The 24,189-nt window shown below is 41.8% G+C and overlaps 1 protein-coding gene across 2 annotated transcripts in view; it reads left to right on the top strand.

The window, feature by feature from the left end:
• Positions 1 to 24,189, top strand: part of CCNI (cyclin I) — a 78,815-nt gene that overhangs the window by 9,349 nt on the left and 45,277 nt on the right. For both annotated transcript variants that reach the window (XM_077476079.1, XM_077476078.1), the window contains exon 2: positions 11,850 to 12,006. In XM_077476079.1, the coding sequence (XP_077332205.1) occupies positions 11,893 to 12,006 (114 nt within the window). In that variant the 5' untranslated portion in view covers positions 11,850 to 11,892. The remainder of the gene's footprint in view (positions 1 to 11,849; positions 12,007 to 24,189) is intronic.

The following is a 24,189-nucleotide window of genomic DNA, read 5'->3' as shown; positions in this document are numbered from 1 at the left end:
GGAAATCTTTCAGCTGATAGTGCAGAAGTGGGGTCTCCCAGAGGTGGACTTGTTCGCCAGCAGAACAAACACCCAGGTTCCAGTTTACTTCTCACTAGAGAGAGAAGCGGGGACCAAAGGGCTAGATGCCTTGACACAAAAGTGGACCTTTCTCACTTGCTATTCCTTTCCCCCATTCAAACTTTAGAGGAACTGGAGGCCTTTTGCCAAGAGGAATGGGCAGCTTTACCATCTGAGAAGATAAAGAGCCTCATCCACAAATACCGCAAAAGACTTCAAGCTGTCGTTGATGTTAAAGGAACAATACATGGTATGAAGAACTGGGGTATGTAAACTTTTGATCAGGGTCATTTGGTTAGTTTCTGCTGCCATTATGATTTAAAGAGGAAGTAATCCCTGATGGGTTTACTTACTCTTTCATTCCCTGCAAAGGTAAAGCATAATGGACTACTATGCATCGCATAGTAGTCCATTATGTGTGACTTACCCGACACAGGAGCCAGCGGCAGCATGGTTCGGCTGTGCAAATCGCCATTATGTTACATCGGTAACAAACGGCCACTAGGGGGGTGCTCCCCCACTCGCTCCCCGAGCTGATACGAGTGCCCGGTGGTCTGGATCGCCGCCAGGCTCCTGTGATCACTCTGGCACACGGCGAACCGGCAGCTGTAGTCTCCAGTTCTTTGAGCAGGGAACTGTCAGATCGTCTGTCCATACAGAGTATGGACAGCGATCTGTTAGTTTCCCTGCACAATCCCATCCCCCCTTCAGTTAGAACACAAAATAGTATACGCATTAACCCCTCCCCTGCCCCTAGTGTTAATCCCTTCACTGCCAGTGACATTTTTACAGTAATCAATGCAATTTTAATCGCACTGATCACTGTATTAATGGCAATGGTCCAAAAATGTGTCCAAATTGTCTGACGTGTCCACCATAATGTCGCAGTCACGATAAAAATCGCTGATAGCCGTCATTACTAGTAATAAAAAAAATAATAATGAAAATGCCATAAATCTATCCCCTATTTTGGCTATAACTTTTGCGCAAATCAAGCAAACGCTTATTGCAAATTTATTATTCTTTTTCAAAAAATATGTAGAAGAATACATATCGGCCTAAACTGAGGGAAAATTGTTTTTTATATATATTTTGGAGGATATTTATTATAGCAAAAAGTTAAAAATAATGCTTTTTTTTATTTTTTTTATTTTTTTCCAAAATTGTCGCTTTTTTTAGTTTATAGCGGAAAAAATAAAAACCGCAGAGGTGATCAAATACCACCAAAACAAAGCTCTATTTGTGGGGGGGAAAAAGGTCAGCAATTTTGTGTAGGAGCCACGTCGCACGACCGCGCAATTGTCAGTTAAAGCAACGCAGTGGCGAATCGCAAAAAGTGGTCTGGTCTTTGGCCAGCCAAATGGTCTGGGGTTTAAGTGGTTAATGACATCCATGCATCTGTGTGTACAGGCCCATAAAAAAAAGTGCTATATTCAGATCCACAAAAAAAATGATTTTTTTTCAGCTGATTTCGCACTGTTCAATTGTAAAAACGCATATGCGTTTTCTGAGTGCTTACTACCCAGCACACACCAGTGAAATTTGTGATTTAAAGGCACCATTTCAGTGGCTACCTGCACTTTTGGTGCGGCTATGAAAACCGCACCAATGATGCAGCATGCATCAAAAACATTTCAAAACGCACCACACCTGTAGCGCAGTGGTGTGAAGAGTCTTATATTATTTAAAGGGATTGCTTTTTTGTAGCGTTTCTAGCATGGTAAATACGCAACAGTGTGAAAGCAGCCTGAGAATGTTGCGTTTTTGGCCCCATGGGCAAGAGCCCCCTCTGTGTTTTTTCTATTTTCATGTGTACATAATACTGATCTGCTGTATTGTTTAAAATAAATTGAAGTAGTATTTGTGGATTCCCAACACACTGTATATACAGTAGATAGTAGAGCTAATGTAGTTCGAAGATATCATTGAATCAATGCAACATGTCTGCCGATTCAATCAATCCGTGCAAAGAGCACTGATCAACAACAGCCAGCCTCCTAAAATGCCTCCTAATGCTCTGCAGTGTTTGCATTGCAGGAAACCTGTCTTTAAAGCCTTGTTGACCTCTTGTCTTAGCACTTTGAGTACTGACCTGAAACAAGCATGAAAAGGATTTCAGATTTATTTATTTATTTTTCACTAATTACTCCAGTTTACATAATAGGCTAAAGTAAAAACATGAATCAACTGGCTGTTTATATCGTCCCTTTGTCGCCCGTATAAGGTGAGGCCTACATTTCCTAAGCAGCATATTTTAATGACATGTGTGAACATGGCAGCAAGGAAACTAGGAGGTCACAAGTCTCAGCCTTCTTAAATCCCTCATGTCTGCTTTAACCACTTGCTGACTGCCCAGATTTGTCCGCTGCAATGTCGCAGTCCTGCTAAAAATTGCAGCTCGCTGCCATTACCAGTAAAAACAAAAATGTAAATAAGTCCCTAAATCCTTCCCCTATTTTATAGACGCAATAACTTTTGCACAAACCAATCAATATATGCTTGTTTGGGATTTTACTTATTTTTGTTTACAAAAATAAAAATGTAGCAGAATACATATTTGGCCTAAATTGATGAATACATATAAGTTTTTTTTGTGGTATATATTCTAGCAAAAGGTAATTTTTATTTTATTTTTTTATTTATTCTAAATTGTCTGTCTGTCAGTCTTATTTTTTGTGCTTAAAAAAACAAAAAAAAAAAAAAACAGAGGTAATCAAATACCACCAAAAGAAAGCTCTATTTGTGGGGAAAAAAGAACATCAGTTTTGTTTGGATACCGCATCGCACATCTGCTCAATTGTCAGTCAAATGGATGCAGTGCAGTATCGCTTAAAATGGCCTGCTTCGGGGCTGAAGTGTTTAAGAGATTCGCCAGTATGCATTGTCTGCCCCCTAGGTTGGTGCCACACAAGTGATCCTGTACTTGTTACAAAACCAGGTCTTTTCTTCCAAAACCATCCATTCTCCAACAGTAGTGACCCACTTTTTTTTCTTCTTTGTAGTGTGTTATCCTGCATTGTTGCATGTCGTGTTAAGGCAGTCAAAATGAAATGCACCTGTAATGTGGCTCAAATCGCACTTTTTTCTTTTTCTTTATTTTTTTGTGTAATAAAATACACTACCATGTGTTGCTGAGTATTGCGGTGCACTATGATGTACATCTGGTGCCTTTTGGGCGCCGTTCAAAATGAATGAAATGGGAAAGAGGTGCCAGCAACCTGCAGTAATAAGAACCGGCTGTAAGAAATCAGTGCCTCTTTAATCACGTGACCTTTATCCCCTTCATGACCAGGCCTGTTTTTTGCTTTTTGCACTGCATTACTTTAACTGATCATTTCGCAGTCATGCAACACTTGAAAATTTTGGAAAAAAAACAATATTCTTTACTTTTTGCCGGTCACGGCATGCTCCTGAAGAAATGTCACGGGTGGACGTTCCTTCAGAGCGCATATGCTGATGACACCATCAGTGCAGTATACAGTAAATATCTCCTAAATGGCGCATGTTTAGGAGATATTTACAGTACCTATAAGTAAGCCTTATTTTAGGCTTACCTATAGGTACAAATGTTAAAGGGAGGTTTACAACCTCTTTAACATCTAGGGCAGCAATATGCAATTAGCAGACCTCCAGGTGTTGCAGAACTACAAGTCCCATGAGGCATAGCAAGACTCTGATAGCCGCAAGCATGACACGCAGAGGCATGATGGGACTTGTAGTTGTGCAAAAGCTGGAGGTCCGCTAACTGTATATCCCTGATCTAGGGCAATCAAAGGGTTAATTAAATGTGTGCCTAACAGTGCTTAGTGCATTCACTGTGAGGTGCTTTTACTAAGGGATGTGCTTCGCAGGGAAACGCAAAACGGCACACCCCTGCTGACAGGACAGACCTCTGTATTGTTTACATTCACAGAGCTCTGTCCTGTCATCTTACATAGTTACATAGTTACATAGTTAGTCAGGTTGAAAAAAGACACAAGTCCATCCAGTCCAACCTTAAAAACAAATAAATAAAATAAAAAATAATCGTACAATCCAGATACCCAATTTTATGCCCACAATTGATCCAGAGGAAGGCGAAAAAAAAAACCCAGCAGAGCATGCTCCAATTTGCTACAGCAGGGGAAAAAAATTCCTTCCTGATCCCCCAATAGGCGATCGGATTTTCCCTGGATCAACTTTACCTATGTTAGTACCTAGTTATATTATGTGCCATCAGGAAAGTATCCAAGCCTTTCTTAAAGCAGTCTACTGAACTGGCCAGAACCACCTCTGGCGGGAGTCTATTCCACATTTTCACAGCTCTAACTGTGAAGAAACCTTTCCGTACTTGAAGATGAAATCTCTTTTCCTCTAGACGTAAAGAGTGCCCCCGTGTCCTCTGGGTTGACCGTACAGAGAACAACTCAACACCAAGTTCACTATATGGACCCCTAATGTATTTGAACATGTTGATCATATCCCCCCTTAATCTCCTCTTCTCAAGAGTGAATAAATTTAGTTCCTCTAATCTCTCCTCATAGCTGAGTTCCTCCATGCCTCTTATCAGTTTGGTTGCCCTTCTCTGCACTTTCTCCAGTTCCCCGATATCTTTTTTGAGAACTGGTGCCCAAAACTGAACGGCATATTCCAGATGAGGTCTTACTAATGATTTGAACAGGGGCAAAATGATATCTCTCTCTCTGGAGTCCATACCTCTCTTAATACAAGAAAGGACTTTGCTCGCTTTGCAAACAGCAGCTTGGCATTGCATGTTGTTATTGAGCTTATGGTCTACCAAAACCCCCAGATCCTTCTCCACTATGGATTCCCCCAGTTGTACTCCCCCCTAGCATGTATGATGCATGCATATTCTTAGGCCCCAAGTGCATAACTTTACATTTATCAACATTAAACCTCATCTGCCACATAGTCGCCCAATTAGACAGTGTATTGAGGTCGGCTTGTAAATTGGAGACATCCTGTAAAGACGTTATTCCACTGCATATCTTGGTGTCATCTGCAAAGACAGAAATATTACTTTTGATCCCAGACCCAATATCATTTATAAAGATGTTAAAAAGTAAGGGTCCCAGCACTGAACCTTGGGGTACACCACTGATAACCTTAGACCATTCAGAGTAAGAGTCATTAACCACGACTCTCTGAATTCTGTCTTCTAGCCAATTTTCTATCCATTTACAAACTGATATTTCCAAACCTGTAGACTTTACCTTACACATGAGCCATGTGTGGGGAACTGTATCGAATGCTTTTGCAAAATCCAAGTATACCACGTCCACCGCCACCCCTCTGTCCAAGGTTTTACTTACCTCCTCATAAAAAGAAATCAGATTTGTCTGACAACTTCTGTCTTTCATGAATCCATGTTGTCTGTTGCTTAAAGTGTTTTTGTTCAGCAAGAACTCGTCGATGTGGTCTTTTATTAAACGCTCCAGTATCTTCCCAGCTATAGAAGTTAAGCTAACAGGTCTATAGTTACTTGGTAAAGACTTTGATCCCTTTTTAAATATAGGCACCACGTTCGCCCTGCGCCAATCCAGTGGGACTATTCCCGTCATTAATGAGTCCCTAAAAATTAGATACAATGGCTCTGAAATTACAGAGCTCAATTCTTTTAGGATCCGTGGGTGGATGCCATCAGGGCCAGGTGCTTTATCCACCTTTATTCTGTCTAAGTATTTCTGGACCATATCACTTTTGAGCCATTGTGGATCATTTGGGGCTGTGTCACTATCACCCCCATTATGGACATGCGCTCCCCCATGCTCTTTTGTGTACACAGAGCTGAAGAAAGTGTTTAATAAATTAGCCTTCTCTTTGTCCCCAGTCACCAACTCTAGATTGTTTTGTAAAGGGCCTACATGCTCAGACTTGACCTTTTTACTATTAATATATTTGAAGAATTTTTTGGGGTTTGTCCTACTATCTTTTGCAATCTGTCGTTCGTTTTGAATTTTTGCATCCTTGATTTCCTTTTTACATATTCTGTTAATTTCTTTGTAACATTTAAATGACACTAGTGATCCTTCATTTTTATATTTTTTAAAAGCTCTTCTCTTACAGTTTATAGCTTTTTTAACTTTGGCCGTGAGCCACATAGGTTTTGTTTTTAGCCTTTTAAACTTATTGCCCATGGGAATATACTTTGCAGTGAGGTCCCCAACAGTCTTTTTGAAGAATTCCCATTTCTGTTCTGTGCCCATTGAAGCGAATATTCTCTCCCAGTCTAAGTCCTGGAGAGTAGCCCTCATCCTCGGAAAATTAGCTCTCTTGAAGTTAAGTGTTTTTATCTTACCCGTATGTATTTCTTGTTTAGCGCTAACATCAAAGGAAATCATGTTATGATCACTGCTACCCAGGTGTTCCTTTATCTGGACATTAGTAATAAGCTCTGCATGGTTTGAGATTACCAGGTCCAACAGAGCTTCATTCCTAGTTGGGGCCTCAATAAACTGGACCATAAAATTGTCCTGTAATAGGTTTATCATTTTTTGCCCTTTAACTGTCCCAGCAGTGCCATTACTCCAGTAAATTTCTGGGTAGTTAAAATCCCCCATTATTATCACTGTCCCAGCCCTTGCAGCCCTTTCCATCTGTGCAAGGAGCTGAGTCTCCACCTCCTCATTCACATTGGGTGGTCTATAACAAACTCCAACGATTAACTTTGAACTACACCCATCTAAATGCAGTTCCACCCATAATGCTTCGGACTCATCACACTCTCCATCCACCAGGTCCTCTTTCACACTTGCTTTGAGATCACTTCTCACATAGAGACAGACCCCGCCACCTTTCCTTTTTACCCTGTCTCTCCGAAAGAGTGCATAGCCAGGAATATTAATAGCCCAGTCATGTGAGGATTGAAGCCAAGTTTCAGCAATACCGATTACATCATAGCTCTCCTCATGCACCACAGCTTCCAACTCACCTATTTTGCTTGGCAGACTTCTGGCATTGGTGAACAAACACTTTAATGCATTATTACATTTTGCTCTGGTGTTTTTCATATTATTTTTAGTAGTACAAATTGCACTATAGTTTTCAATGGCTGTTTGCAACATGGGAAATTTCTTGTCACCTGCCATATCCCACCCCCCCATCTATCCCCATTCCACCCTCCATTAATGTCTGACCCCTAACTGACCTGTCTGCCCAATGTACGTCTGGTTCACCCTCCCCCCTCAAACCCAGTTTAAATACTCCTCCAGCCTTCCCATAAACCTCTTCCCCAGCACAGCAGACCCCCTTCCATTCAAGTGCAAACCATCATTAGCATATAGGTTGCACCCCAATGAAAAGTCAGCCCAGTGCTCTAGAAACCCAAATCCCTCCTCCCTACACCAGGTCTTTAGCCATGCATTCAGCTCTCTAATCACCCCCTGCCTTTCCTGTGTTGCGCATGGCACAGGCAATATTTCAGAGAATATCACCTTGGAGGTCCTTCCCTTCAACTTGCAGCCTAGTTCTCTAAATTGATTCTTAAGGAGCCTCCACCTTCCATGTATACGGTCATTGGTTCCAACGTGGACCAACGTGGACCAAGACTGCTGGGTCATACCCAGCCCCTCCCAGTAATTTATCCACCCGGTCCACCACATGCCGAACCCTAGCACCAGGGAGACAGCAAACTATTCGGTTGAGGCGATCCTGGCGACAAATTATTCAGTCCTTCTGATTATAGAATCCCCTATAACCACCAACTGTCTAGGCCTTTCTGCACTCCCCTCACCTCCTCTACTAGATGGGCTGCTCTCCCGGCTGTTAGGGGGAGCAGTGACATCTAGGGCTGCCACCTCTGTGTTTGTCACCTCCACATCTTCACCCAACTCGGCAAATTTGTTTTGCCAATCAGCCGGTGTAGGCAGTCAATCATTGGCCGGGACCCACTGATCGGCTTGTGCTGTGACTAATCACAGTACAGCCGGCATGGCGCAGCCCCTACCTGAAAGTGCTGGATCGTGTATCATGGATGTTGCATATGGAATTTTGATCAAGTAGAAATGCAATCACTGTAACTTTAATACAGTCAAAGCGTGCTTATCATGGTCTATTCTCTTTTTCCAGGTACTTCCTCTTGGGTTCCAGATTGATTTTGCCTAATATTGAACTAGACGTGTCAGTGATATAAGCTCAGTTGAAATGCAATGGTGCATACTGTAACCTGAGCACTTTGAGCATTGGAGTGGTGCAGAAGATTAGGAAGATGGCAATTTAAAAATGCTTGATAGAATGCAAATGCTGGGGCATTGGGGGGGGGGGGGGGGGGTCATGCCAAATGGAATTGTAAACAAAGAGAATGGCGCCAAGCAGCCATATAGTGTAGTAAGTCGATTGTTTGTTTGTTTTTATCTGCACATTTAAAAAAAAAAACAAAAAAATCTATGCACTCACAAGTGTGATCAGGGCATGCCACTGAATGGCAGAGTCCAGAGCATGGATGGATGGGTTGGCAGAGTGGGCAGGATGGAAGAAGCTCCTCTGCTGTGGAGAGCCTGAAGCCGCTGCAATAGCCAACAATGGAAGCGATTCCGGCACAGTAACACTGCTGTGAGCTAGGTGTAGTCACAAGGAAATCTGGGTAGGCGTTATGGGACACAGCACATACCTTCTGAGCTCATTGATACTGAGCCACTTCTCTCACTATTTGGTATTTCTTGGTGGTGCGCCACGGGCATTCTTTCTTGTTTCTTTATACTCATGTCAAATGGAGAAGCCCCGGCTGACTTAGAAGGCTGGAGCTGCTTAGCTGTTCACTTCTAGTTTGGAAACCCATTAAAGGGTATGTACAGCAAACCTTCCAAACCTTCCTTCCCCCCCCCCCCCCCCCATTTTATTTTTTTTTATTTTTTTTTTGTTTTGGAATTTAAAATGATTAGAAGCGTTGTCTGGTGTCCCTCTACCCTCACTGGGTAGAATCTATTTGCCTTGGTGACCATATGCTCAGTTTCTTTGAGCCTAAGACCATAGTAATAATATAAACATTTGATTTATTATTATTTTTTTTTTTTTACTTTTAAGTAATTTATCTCTTGAGCTTTGCCAAATTCCTCTTCCTTTTTTTTCCCCCAGAGATTCATGTGATCTAAACTGTTTCATGTTTGTATGACAGGCCGCTTGTAGTATATGGGCCAATGTTATGTTATGATGATGTTTGTTAAAAAAAAACAAAAAAAAACTGTTATACTTACCTGCTAACCAATGGTTTTCCACTGCGCAGCCCCGATCCTCCTCTTCTCAGGGTGTCCCCCCAACGGGGATCCTGACCCTTGCCTCCAAGCTGCTACTCTGCATGTCCATTTACACATGAAGTGTGGCTCAGCCCCCCCTCTCCCCCCTCATTGGCTTACTGGTGATTGACAGTAGTGGAAGCCAATGGCTCTTTCTGCTGTCTCAGCCAATAAGGAGATAGAGACCTGGGAGAGCTGCTGCCCTAGATCACGTTGCTGGATTGAGATGGGGCTCAGGTAAGTATTGGGGGGGAGGCGGGGTGGAGGGTTTGCTGCACACAGAATTTTTTTTAACTTCACGCATAGCTTGCATAAAGGTAAAAAAAAACTTGAGCCTTTACAACCACAATAATATTTTTCTGTTGTGTTCATTTTTAAATAGTTTGGCTGAAATTTTGTGCTGCATTTAACATATCTAGTTTTCCAGTACATATCCAATTCCTGACATCATAGCCAAGTGGATGCATTTTCTGTGCATCGCCTTTTATCTGTGAGCGGCTTCTCCTTGTTCCTAAAGGTGGCTATGTCTAAAGTGTTTTTCACTTTAAAGCAGAGGTCCGCCTACCCCTTTACCCCTTTAAAAATTAAAAGTCAGCAGCTACACTTGCCAAATGTGGCACCAGAGGGGGGGGGGGGGGTGAGGAATTAGATAAGTGGAGGTTCCACTTTTAGGTGGAACTCCACTTTAACTACTTCAATACAGGGCCCTTATACACCTTCCTGCCCAGACCAATTTTCAACTTTCAGAGCTGCTGCGATTTTAATGACAATTGCGCGGTCATGCTACACTGTACATAAACAAAATTTTTTATCATTTTGTTCCCACAAATAGAGCTTTCTTTTGGTGGTATTTGATCACCTCTTGGATTTTTATTTTCTGCTAAACAAAAAAAAAAAATGAAAATTTAGAAAAAACGTCGTAAATAAATAAGTACGTTTTCTCCTTCACTGATGGGCACTGATGGGGCTGCAATGACAGACACTGAGGGGGCATTGATGGGCACTGATAGGCGGTATGGATGGGCACTAATAGGAGGCACTGATGTACTGTAATGTATGTCAATGATGGATGCCAATCGGTGATGCCCATTGTGGGCACTGAATGGCATCCATTGTGGGCACTGATTGGCACCCCTGGTGGTCTAGGGTGGCATACCTGGTGATGACATCCCTGGTGGTCCTAGTGGCGTCCCTGGTGGTCCAGTGTGGGTCTCCTTGGGGGGGGGGGGGGGGGGCGCTGTGACCAGTCTCTGTCAGACTCTTTACCTAGATCAGTGTTGCGGTGTGTCAGACTTACAACCACTTTAAGCACATCTGTCACTATTTGAAAGTAGCTTAATTGACTTCATAACTACTTAAAGTCCCCTTTCACACGGATGGACCAATTAGATCTACCTGTCAGTTTTTTAGATGGACCCGATTGGACCATCCATTGCTTTCTATGGAGCGGTGGATGTCAACGAACATATGTCTGTTGACACCTGCCAACATCTGAGCCAATCCTGTGCTAAAAAAACGGACAGATGGGGATCTGTTCCTCATCCATCTGGCGGATCGGATGCCAATTGGATGGAAACGGACAGGCAGTCTATTTCCATCTGACAGCCCTTAGAGGAGAGTGGGGTCTGTCTGTGTCCGCAATTCATCCTCGGAGAGGACATGGACCTGTCATCTGCCTGCTCAACAGGAATCGGTGGAGAGATTCCCCGCTGAGCAGGCTGACCCACTGGCAGACTTCTGCCAGTGTGAAAGGGGCCTATAGTAGGCTCCCTAAGAGCCTTGCGACACTTTACCTCTGTTTTAAGGGAGCCTGCTTTTGAGTTAGGAACACAGTCCAGCTTTCACTTAGTGATGTGTGTTTTTTCCAGCTGAGTACACAAACTATCATTGAGCTAAAACATAGGCAATAGATAAATGGAAAGCAGAGAGATGAAAGCTGTATTCTCAATATTAGGGCACCGATTTTATGCACTGCATATAAAACAAAATGTTCTAAAAATAGGTGTGAATAGGTGTATTGACTACTGTGAAATATGGTGTGTTTTTATAGGCATTTTACAGCAAGTCAAGAGAAGAGCGGGGAATGTTGATAATCTGATGCCGCAAGGAGATCGTTTTGCAGGGTTGATGTGGTCCAAAAGCTCATTGCCTGGCTTAAAGAATGTTACCATCTGGGGCTAGGACCTGTCATATGTGTTTTTTAATTTTTTTTATGGTTTATATTCAATTTTGAAGTAGTGTTTAAATGGCTTTTTATCTCCTTCCAGTTTTATAATGCATTGTGTAAATGAAGGTTTGCTCTAGGTTTTTCTTAATTTGACCATACCCAATTTCTCTTGTTCAGTCCTGGGTGCTAAACGAGAAAAATCTATTGATTCCTCCATCCATGTTAATTAGTATGGATGGAGGAATCTCCCTTGCTTGCTGTTGTATTCTGACAGCCAGCAATCACACATTAGTGGTAACCATGTCATAGATTTTACCTGAGTATGAGCAAGCTAAAGGTAATGTGTTTTGAATATATATATTTTTTTAAAAATCCATATTTTTGTATTGCAGGTAGCTGTATCTGGTTGGGTGGCAGGCGTATCCAAGGGGTGCCATGAAGTACTCTGGGCCCCTGGAGAGCCAGAGACTGTCCTTTCTTCTAGAAAGGGCAGTCTCTAGAGAAGCCCAGATGTGGAAGGTGTGCGTGCACAAGACCCCAACCAACCAGGTAAGATATTTTATTTATTTTTATTTTTTTTTCAAATGAAAAAAATATATTTATTATAGGTTTAAATTGTTGCTTCCTTTTCTAAAACCCATTATGTGTACTGAAACTCTGTGATTTTCTTTTTTTTTTTTTTTTCTTGTGGTTTGTATAATTTATCACAGATTAGCACGCAAAGAAGAGTCCACTATAGGAAAATAAAGCTTGTGGATGACTTAAAAGCCTGCTTGGCCTAAGCTATGAAGCTTTTTTTTTTTTTTTGGTATGCAGGTGCTTCCTTATGCTTATATCATGTTGGAGAACATATCTTTAGTGAAATAGGTCTGTGCTGTACACAAAATGACTTCTCTCAGTCATATTCAGTTCCTTTCCGCAAACGAAGAATGCAGCTGGCAAAGATGGAAGCCAATATGTGTTTTTACCCCATTGCACTCTTAAAAATCACTTTAAATGTGTTTAATCCCCCTCTTTTTGGTGAGCTTTTTTTTGAGCTCAGAAATGTAAAACCAAACATTTACATGAACTATAATTTCATGATTATTTTGTTTGCTTGCATTACCATAGTCCAATCTCAAATAATCTCAACACCACTTGATATTTAAAGTGGTCCTTCTACTAAAAGGCATAGTGGCTTCCTACTCCCAATTCTACATTTGTGACATTAAGGCATACAAACAAAAAACCTATGTGGGTAAAAAAAGTTAGAAAATATACTTGTCTTACCCCCAGCTTCCGTATTGGAGTGAATGACCCAACCCTTCTGGTGAGATTCTGGGAAGGGGAAGTGTCTTGCATCTTATGAAAAGATGCTCCAGCACAGGCAGGAGTTTTTTTTTCAAAATTCCCAGGACCCTAGATGATGATCCCAAGGATGAGTAGATTTTCTAACTTTTTTTTTCTTAATTTATTTATTTTTTTACGTTTTTAATGCTGTGATTTAAGAAATGGGATGGCAAGATATAAGTGACCTTTGCCTTTTTAGCGGAAGGTCTGCTAACCTGTCACAGTGAATTTAATTTGGCAAACAGAAGTGCCCTACAAGGGTATATGTACCACCAGTTGTATGAGTGCAGACACCATACACAAACCTCAGTAGATGTCTTCTGCTTGATCTCAGTGATATATATTGTAAAACTTCTTAGTACCACTTAAAGCGGGAGTCCGCCGGGAGTCAGTTTTTTTTTTTTTTTTAAAGTCAGCAGCTACAAATACTGCAGCTGCTGACTTTTAAAATAGTGACACTTACATGTCCAGCGCCCCCGCGATGTCGGCACCCGAAGCCGATCTCTCGATCGTCATTCGGGTGCTGCCGCCGCCATCTTGGGTATGGGAATCAGGAAGTGGAGCCTTTCGGCTTCACTTCCCGGTTCCCTACTGCGCATGCGCGAGTCGCGCTGCGCAATAAGGATGGACCCGCTGCCTCTGGGATCTTTGTGTTTCCCAGCAGGCAGCGGGGGACTTTCGGAAAGGGGCGTAATCTACGCCGCTTTCCGCAGAGAGCCATCCCGGAAGTGGGTGCAGATACCTGTACTGTACGGGTATCTGCACCCCCCTCCCCCCTGAAAGGTGCCAATTGTGGCACCGGAGGGGGGGAGGAATCCAATGAGCGGAAGGTCCACTTTAGGGTGGACCTCCGCTTTAAAGAAAAAAATTCACTAAGCAAAACTATTTGAGGCAATGAAGGATAAAAAACCTGACATGGCATAGGTGCAGACAATATCCCACAAGATGTGTCTGTCTACCATTTGTATTTTGACTTTCATTTGTGACCAGAGGTGGGAATGCAGTATAGTAGAAGGAACCACTATAGAATATCTCCACGGTTCAATACACCAAATAAGTAGCCTGAACTTTGCAGTAGTTACCAGGTATGCGTTTTTATGGTTGACGTACATCAGCCAAACTGTATTTAAACTGATGTGGTTGAGTACAGTTGGACATTTTCAGTATTTAATTATATAATATTTAGTGAAACACATTTTAGAAACAAACTATTTTTAACTCAAGCTCAACTCTAGAAAGTAGATGATCAAATTTGCTATTTAAAAATCTGCATACAGTCGTTCTTTAAAAAATATTGAATAACTCGTTCCCAAAAAATTGAACTTCCGCTTTAAGTGATGGTGACCCCCTGACATGCCCTCTTTTTAGAGGCACCCAGCTCCCACTTCCTCCCACGGCTCCACGCCACTGGAAGGAAGTTCACTTCTCCCTCCTCCCTCCCTGCAATTTTCTGGGAAGCCTCACGGGTCCCAGAATGCCTGGCCATTCTGTGCGCAGTGCGGCTTGTGCATTAGTAGTGCGTGCCCAGCTGTCAAGCTTCCTGCGCTTGCATTGCTGGATCGTCAGACAGGTGAGTGTCCGATTTATTAAGTCAGCAGCTATACTTTTTGTAGCTGCTGACTTTTACTTTTTTTTTTTTTTTGGCGGAAATCTGCTTTAAGTTTAAATTTAAGTTACTTTTAATGGACAAGTGTGGTTGCATTACTTAAATGCATAGTGCTACAAAATATTTTGCCTGGCTGTAGCATTAAGGCATATGGATTGTGTTTAAAGTAGATGTAAACTGGATGATATTTAGGGACAGATTGTTGTCACCCTTTAACAGGAAGTACAGGAAATGGTTGAGGCAAATCTTTTATTTTTTAAGCTGCTGATTTAATAGACCAAGACTCACTTTTAAAATTGTCTTAGTCTTGTCTAAGTATAGCTTCTATGAGACTTTAGTAATTGGGTTTACTTATAGAAGAAGGCAGGATTGGAGCACTGGCTGGGCTGATGAGGTTGTTTTACCTTCATGAATTTTATAGTTATCCCTTTATCCTGAAAAGCAGACACTGCGTAATTGGGTACTTAGGCAAGCATTTGCATAGTTTTCTTAGTTGGGTATTGCATTTTTTTCCATAATAATGGTACATGAATATACATGTCTTCTGTAGGTAATATATGGTTATAAGTAGACTCCTGGCATGATACAAGACTAGAGCAAGTCCAATTTGTTGGTCACAATTTTTTCAGAAACCTTAGCTTCTTTAATAAAAAACAAAAAAAAACAGGAATATCCCTTTGGCAAAAAGTAAGTTGCAGAGCGCAGTAAAATTTTGCAGTTGGTAAGACTTTGCCTTTTTAATGGAGGTAATTTTGATAAGTGGAATGTGATTGGCCTCTGTGGGAGACTGCATTTCCCTAATAAATAATTCTCACAGATGCAAGGGGTGTACGATTGTTTTAAGGAGTTGTAAAGGCAAAAGGTTTTTTCTCTTGATGCATTTTGTGCATTCAGATAAAAAGCCTTCTGTGTCCAGCATCCCCCCAATTGGCTGATTTGGCTGAGACACCGCAGCGGAGTCATTTACTGCCGCTGCTGTCAATCAAAGTCAGCTAGCCAATCAGAGGAGAGGGGTGGGGCCAGGGCTCCATGTCTGAATGGATACCCCCTGACCAGTGCCCCCAATAGCAAGCCGCTTGCTATAGGGGCACTGGTGCCTGCTCTATATGTCCATAAGACACAGCCCTGCATGACTCATCCCAGACCCTGGTCTCTCCTCATTGGTTCACTGGCTGTGATTGACAGCCGCTGCTGTCTCAACAATTGAGTAGAGGGACTCCCAGGACAGCCGAGACTCTTGTGCACATTACAGGATCGAGAGGGAGCTCAGGTGATTATTGGGGGGGGGGGGGGAGAAGTATCCAGTAAGGTTTTCTTAAGCCGCGTACACACGGGCGGACTGTATGGCCAACTTAGTCCGTCGAAACACATTTCAGCGGACAGTCCGCTCGTGTGTGGGCTTCAGCGGACTTTTTCAGCGTGCAGTCTGGCGTACTAAGTATTTTGGAATTTCCGTAATACTGTCCGTCATACTTTGGCTTGTGAGTAGGCTAGTTCGACGGACTAAGAATGGCGCATGCTCAGAAAGGATTTACACGGCGGAAGGTTGCATTGCTGTGTATTGGACTTCATATTTCTAGTCCCGTCGTACGTGCTGTACACGTCATCGCGCAAGCTTTCGACGGACTGTTTGTGCATCCGTGTGTGGTCAAGTCCGTTCATTCGAAAGTATGACGGACTGTCCATTGGATTGTATGACGGACTAAGTAGGCCATACAATCCGCCCTTGTGTACGCGGCTTTACCTTCACGCATAGAATGCATGAAGGTAAAAAAAACTTCAGCCTTTACAGCCACTTTAAAGTAAACCTGTATTGTGTGCATTTTTAAATAACCAACTGGCATTACCCACTGGGCACTTCCAAAAGCCCTCTAAAGGGCTTCATAGTACAGTCAGGTCAATACAGTCTGTTGGTTCATTAAAAAAAAGCCTCTGGTGAGGCTTTCAGTTACCATGAGGGGTTTGCTGAATGCCTTTACAGGTGAAAAAGTAAACTCTAGGGGCCACAAATTGTGTAGCAGTTGTGCTTCATTCCCCTTCTATCTTTTGGGTCCATTTATAATATATAATTATATTGTTTATGGTTAAGTGTGGATATTCCAGTTATTGGTTAAAGTGGTTGTAAACCCTCCCCCACAACTTTGTCCCATGTAAATTGGCATAAAAAACCCAGAATGAACACTGCTTGTAGATATCTCCTAACTTGCTTAGTATTGTTGTAATCCTTGTTGTTCTGTAGAATGAAGTCACTGAGCATGCCCAGATCTCCCCTGATTTACAGCACACTCTCTATGTCTTATCTATCTGTTATCAGGACTTCCTACAGCACAACACTGAACTCTGCTAATCACTCAGAGCTTCCTCCTACACACCATGTGACCTCACATACAGTCTAAACTTGTTTCCCTTTGTCAGACTTATCAGCTTCAGCTGATAAGACTGCAGTACAGGCCATTTAGACATCTGCACAAGTAAATACTATGAAATAAACAAGTAAGCTATGAACAGGGAAGCAGGGTTGCCATAGAAACATTGGCTTGAGAAGGAGGCTTGGTTAACAGTACAGGAAGTACTCAATGTAAGGGCGGAAATACACTACCCTGTGGACTCAGAAAACAATACTTAAGATGGCGCTGCCTAACCCCTGGAAACAAGTTTTTTATTTTTTTTTTTTTATTTTTTTTTAAAGTTTCTTTTAAACAGTAAGTAATATGCGATTTGTGCTGGATTACAGTGGCTATAGTCTGATAATGACTTATTATAATGGACTAAATGAAAAGAAGCATCAGAGTGGGAGAGTTTACTTCTTCTTTAACCTTTATTAAAACGTTTCCTTATTGAAATCTATAAAGTGAAACGTTACACATTTATTTGTATAGTGCAAAATATGTTGAAGACGTCATAAACTGTTAGAGACTTGGTAGAGATTAAATCTGATTGTGACCCAATTGATCTCTAAACACAGGTAGGCTCCATGCATACTGGCTTAATTCAGTTCTTTTGGCAGAAAAAATGTTTAGGAGTAGGGTTTTTTTTTCTTCTGCCAGAAAAAACACTCTCAAAAATAACAAACCGAAGGGTTTTTTTTTTTTTTTTTTTTTTTTTTTTTTTCTGCCAGAAAAACACCAAGCTTAAACGCCTCCTAGACCAGCTAATGTGCATGGACACATATGGCAACATTAGTTGCTTTTACAGGCAAAATGCTAAACTCCTAGGAGTAAACTAGTGTGCATATAGAGCCTTATACATGTCTGAAAACTGCATAAAATGTTAAGATGTACTGTAGTATTGCGTGCTATTATAATATACAAAATCTATAAACCAAGGAGACTGGTATGGAGCTAACACATGATTGTGTACAACAGAAAGATGAAAGATTTGAAAGTAGATAATTTTCCTACATGTTTAACCCAATGCCTGGTACACACAGAGATTTTTTTGAAGAGTTTACTAAAGTCACAAATTCTCATACAGCAGAATAAAAATTCAGAAGTGTTTGTTCATAATGTATTTGTATTGCGTGTTTTTTTTTTTTTTTTTTTTTTTTGTTTTGTTTTTTTGCAACTGACAACTGTACGAACAATTTTTTCCTCTGCTAGCAAAACTTTCTGTCCAGCAAAACAGATCACAATTACAGGCAATCTGAGGACAGTGTAAGGAAGTGGTTTTACTGGTTTTTTGAATTTATTATGGAACATTATACACATGCATTTGCATTTTTGTTGCATAGAAGAAGCTCCTACAGACTAATACAATGAAGATGAAAAAGTCCCTATAGTGAATGGAAGATGGTCTTATTGCTGGAGTTTTAATAAATAAAAACCCCCAAAAAAATGGGTTTAGGGTTTACCTGTTGGTAGAAGTCTGTCTGACAAATTTGAATTGTAAAGCATGGCCGTGAAGCTCTAATTTATATAGCTGGTTACCTATTTTCTAACCTATCGCAGACTACTCTTTACAGAGAAAGAGATTGACTGTAGACTAAAAGCCGTTAGGAGAACATTCCATAGATAGAAGCTCTTCTGATCTCACACTTGTGTCTACCATTCACGCATGGCAAAAGCCACTTTTTTTTTTTTTTTTTTTTTTAACATTGGCACCGGATAATGGTGTTTTTTTTACAGATTGGAGTGAGAAAAGTACAGATTTTTATAGTTTATTTTATATCTGCGCTTAGAGTCTGACAAAAAGCTGAAGTTATTTTTATCTGCAGGGAAATGCCATGGTGATTGAATGTAACAAAGTCTAAACATGTGATGTTTAAAGCCGAGTTCCACCCAAAAATGGAATTTCCGCTTTAACCACTTCAGCCCCGTAAGAATTTACCCCCTTCCTGACCAGAGCACTTTTTACGATTCAGCACTGTGTCGTTTTAACTGACAATTGCGCGGGCGTGTGATGTGGCTCCCAAACAAAATTGACGTCCTTTTTTTTCCCCACGAATAAAGCTTTATTTTGGTGGTATTTGATCACCTCCTGCGGTTTTTATTTTTGCTATAATAAATATTCCCCAAAAATATATTTAAAAAAAATATTTTTATCCTCAGTGTAGGCCGATGCGATTTTTTTTTTTTTTTTTTTTTTTTTTTTACCAAAAATATGTAGAAGAATACGTAATAAGCGATTATTGATTGGTTTGCGCAAAAGTTATAGCGTTTACAAAATAGGGGATAGTTTTATGTCATTTTTATTCATATTGTTGTTAATAAAAAAATATATATAATTTTTATTTTTAATGGCGTCGATCAGCGATTTGTATCGTGACTGCGACATTATGGCAGTCACATCGGACATTTTTGGGACCATTGTCATTTATACAGCAATCAGTGCTATACAAATGCACTGACTCCTGTGTAAATGACACTGGCAGTGCAGGGGTTAACCACTAGGTGGCAGTATAGGGGTTAAGTGTGTCCTAGGGGCGTGTTGCTAACTGTGGGGGGGTGTGGCTGTTTTACCTCACCTCACATGGAGCAGAGATCGGTGTTGCTGTTGCTAGGCAGAACAGGGAGATGTTGTTTACTCTTGTTTACTTCTTCCTCTCCATGAAGCAATTGCGGGTATCCCCACGGCAATAGAGTCCGCGGGACCCGCGACTCGACTCACGGAGCTTCCCCCGGGCGTCTCTCTTAAAGGGCAACGTACAGGTATGTGAGTCTGCCTGTACGTGCCCTTCTGCCGACATATATCGGCGTGAGGGGGTCGGGAAGGTGACCCCCTGACATGCCATATTTGGTATGTAATTTTTTTGGAGGAGGGGAGCTGAAACCTTCTTTTTAGAGGGTTCCAGCTGCCACTTCCTCCTGGGGCACCGAAGCGCCGGAAGTAAGTTCACCTCTTCCCCCTCCCTCTTGGCAATCATCTGAGACATGTCACAGGTCCTAGATGATTGCCTGGCCAGTCGCAGCGCAGCTAGTGCATGCACAGTGCGTGCCCGGCTATGAAGCAATGACCCTAACACAATGAGGTTCAGGTGTTATTCTAGGCCATTTTATTTTATTAAAATATATTTAGGCTACATATAATCTATATTGTCTTAAATGGTCAGAACTGAACAGATTCATTGTACCAAAATTTTTACCATTATGCTGGAGATTTGAGCGGCCCAGTAGATTTCCCATTCCTCATGAGGTATCTAGTGGAAAAATGTCAGCACCAGAGGTGATGTGTTTTACCTTTTTTTAGTTGTAATCATTATATGGGTCTCTTAATCTACTTGGATTTTTATTTCAAATGGAAGAAATAAATTGCTAACATGTCTCAGGATACATCAACAATATAATTTTGAGAAAGGACGTATATTGCCGTTAAAATGATAGTAAACTGCACCGTGTGTGTGTGTGTGTTTGTTTTTTTTTGTTTTGTTTTTTTGTGTTTTTTTGTTTTTTTCTCTTTCTAAATCGTGAGAGGTTAAGGCATAATGTGCTAGTATGTATAGCATACTAGTGCATTATAAAATTCTTACCTTAGAACAAAGCCCTCCAGCAGGGCGCTGTCCCCGCTAACTGGCTCTTCCATCTTCATCAGGTCTTCCTCCTAGATTTGTGTCCTCTTGCCTTCTAATTGGCTGCACCGCAATGATGTCACTCTCGCACATGCACGTGGGAGTCGCAGACCGCAGCACAGAGCTCTGAAGGACAGAACAGGTATGCAGTCGGTGACATCACTGGCTGCATGCAGTGTGAATATCTCCCATGCAGGTTTAGGAGATATTCACTGTACCTACAAGTAAGCTTTATTATAGGCTTACCTGTAGGTACAAGTGCCAAAAAAAGGGTTTACTGCCACTTTGGAAGTTCCACTTTAAAATGGAGTTCCACCCAGAAACCCAGAAGTGGAACTTCTGCTGACTTGTATATAAATTTATTTTTATTTTTTTTTTTTTTTTTTTTTTGCAGTCGGAACTCTGGTTAAAGGACTCTTAACCCCCTGACATGCCACATTTGGCATGCAACTTTTTTTGGGGGGTGGGGCCTAATAATGTCAGATACCCAGCTCCCACTTCTGTTGGGACCGCCTAGGTGACTTGAGCGGTAGTTCTCCTCTTCCCCCCCTTCCGCCCTGTAGTCTTCTGGGACATGTCACTGGTCCCAGAAGATTGCCCCGGCCATTAAGGAGGTGCATTGCGACTCGCACATGCGCAATGTGCCATGCACCCGGCTGTAAAGCTGCAAGCTGTCACAACCAGGTGTCCACACTTCTGATGCCGGCCTGGGTAGTGGCGGGGGAGAGAACCAAAGGTTTGGGCGGCCGCATCGTAGACTGTGTGTGTGTGTGTGTGTGTGTGTGTGTGTGTGTGTGTGTGTGTTTAAAAACTTTTTTGTAGCTGCTGACTTTTAACACAAAAACAACTGGAACTCCACTTTGGAATGCAGTCCTAGAGCACTTGTCCATTGACTTTGCCTAGCCTGAGATAATGTCATCAGTCTGCTGCAGGTAGGAGGAAGCATTCCTCTCCCCCACTAATCAGACTGCAATATTTCAAAGTGACATTAAGGGCAAATATTAAGATAACAAACCTGTCATATTTGCCTGATCTGTGCAAAGGTTTTGCATAGAGCAGCCCCAATCCTCCTCTTCTCGGGTACCCCCGCTGGTGCTTCTGGCCCCTCCCTCCTGCAGAGTGCCCCCACAGCAAGCAGCTTGCTATGGCAGGCTCGCTCCAGAGCTGCTGCTCTGTGTCAATTCAGGCATGGAGCGTGGCTCTGCCCTGCCCCCGCTCCCCCCTCACTGACTGTGATTGACTGTAGTGGGAGCCAATAGCTCCTGCTGCAGTCTAAGCCAATGAGGAGGAAGAGGCGCTGCTTTCATGCACATCACTGGATTAAGATGGGGCTCAGGTAAGTATTGGGGGCAGGGGGGTGCTGCTGCACAGAGGTGTTTTTTTTTTTTTTTTTTTTTTTTTTTTTACCTTCAAGGTAAAAAACCTTGAGCCTTTACAACCACTTTAACGTTGTAGCAAGTCACAAGGTGTGAGGCTGCTGCAGAGGACTGATCTGTTTTAGCCATGTGGAACCACAGCCAGAAACTGCACATGAACCAGGATTTACATAATTGTTTAATCTCTGAGGCTAGGTTTACATTTGTGTGTTGTGTGAATACTCACAAAATCATGCGCATTCCTGCAAAGCAGCCCTCTAGTACATGCGGATTCTTAATGGACCCCCCCAACGCTTCTAGCAGCACAAGCAATTTTTGAAAAGGATCAGGTAAGACAGCCTATTGAAATCAATGGGCTGCCCTAAACTCAACGTGTAAATACATATGCGGTTTGGGTTATTCTGAGATTTTGAAAAATTGATAACAAAAACGTAATACAACGCAATAAAAATATGATGGTGTTCAGTTGTAAAGTACAGTGCCTTGCGAAAGTATTCGGCCCCCTTGAACTTTTCAACCTTTTGCCACATTTCAGGCTTCAAACATAAAGATATAAAATTAAATTTTTTGTGAAGAATCACCAACAAGTGGGACACAATTGTGAAGTGGAACGAAATCTATTGGATAATTTAAACTTTTTTAGCAAATAAAAAAACTGAAAAGTGGTGCGTGCAAAATTATTCGGCCCCTTTACTTTCAGTGCAGCAAACTCACTCCAGAAGTTCAGCGAGGATCTCTGAATGATCCAATGTTGTCCTAAATGACTGATGGTGATAAATAGAATCCACCTGTGTGTAATCAAGTCTCTGTATAAATGCACCTGCTCTGTGATAGTCTCAGGGTTCTGTTGAAAGCGCAGAAGTCATGAAGACCAAGGAACAAACCAGGCAGGTCCGTAATACTGTTGTGGAGAAGTTTAAAGCCGGATTTGGATACAAAAAGATTTCCCAAGCTTTAAACATCCCAAGGAGCACTGTGCAAGCGATCATTTTGAAATGGAAGGAGTATCAGACCACTGCAAATCTACCAAGACCTGGCCGTCCCTCTAAACTTTCAGCTCAGACAAGGAGAAGACTGATCAGAGATGCAGCCAAGAGGCCCATGATCACTCTGGATGAACTGCAGAGAACTACAGCTGAGGTGGGAGAGTCTGTCCATAGGACAACAATCAGTCGTACACTGCACAAATCTGGCCTTTATGGAAGAGTGGCAAGAAGAAAGCCATTTCTCAAAGATATCCATAAAAAGTCTTGTCTAAAGTTTGCCACAAGCCACCTGGGAGACACACCAAACATGTGGAAGAAGGTGCTCTGGTCAGATGAAACCAAAAATCAAACTTTTTGCCCACAATGCAAAACGATATGTTTGGCGTAAAAGCAACACAGCTCATCACCCTCAACACACCATCCCCACTGTCAAACATGGTGGTGGCAGCATCATGGTTTGGGCCTGCTTTTCTTCAGCAGGGACAGGGAAGATGGTTAAAATTGAGGGGAAGATGGATGCAGCCAAATACAGGACCATTCTGGATGAAAACCTGTTGGAGTCTGCAAAAGACCTGAAACTGGGATGGAGATTTATCTTCCAACAAGACAATGATCCCAAACATACAGCAAAATCTGCAAAGGAATGGTTCACAAATAAACGTATCCAGGTGTTAGAATGGCCAAGTCAAAGTCCAGACCTGGATCCAATCGAGAATCTGTGGAAAGAGCTGAAAACTGCTGTTCACAAACGCTCTCCATCCAACCTCACTGAGCTCGAGCTGTTTTGCAAGGAAGAATGGGCAAGAATTTCAGTCTCTCGATGTGCAAAACTGATAGAGACATACCCCAAGCGACTTGCAGCTGTAATCGCAGCAAAAGGTGGCTCTACAAAGTATTAACGCAAGGGGGCCGAATAATTTTGCACGCCCCACTTTTCATTTTTTTTTATTAGTTAAAAAAGTTTCAAAAATCCAATAGATTTCGTTCCACTTCACAATTGTGTCCCACTTGTTGGTGATTCTTCACAAAAAATAAAAATGTTATATCTTTATGTTTGAAGCCTGAAATGTGGCAAAAGGTTGAAAAGTTCAAGGGGGCTTTCGCAAGGCACTGTAGATACTCTTGGCCTGCTTCTTTTTAAACCTTCAAAAAAGTGCTTAAATTGTTTAGAACTTTTATATGCATTTGTCCATCTATCGGTCATCTGTACAATTTGTCCCAGATCATTCAGACATGCTGTCTGTTCATTCTGCTCCTGGTTTTCACTACAGAGCAATATTACTGAACATTTAATGCTTCCCCATTGTTCAGAGTGTTCTTAAGGTTATAAATTGTTTCTTTGTCCTGGGGGCATTTATCATGGTAATAATGCTTTATGTGCTCATGGAAAAGTCTTTTATTTGCTTCTGCAAAGATTCGTACGTACGTGCA

The sequence above is a fragment of the Lithobates pipiens genome, unplaced genomic scaffold, assembly GCF_037356315.1.
Source record: "Lithobates pipiens isolate NorthernLeopardFrog02 unplaced genomic scaffold, aLitPip1_a1.2 Scaffold_13, whole genome shotgun sequence".
Classification (NCBI taxonomy): Eukaryota; Metazoa; Chordata; class Amphibia; order Anura; family Ranidae; genus Lithobates; species Lithobates pipiens.
Note: the sequence above shows the minus strand (reverse complement) of the source record. Positions and strands in the feature narration are given on the sequence as shown.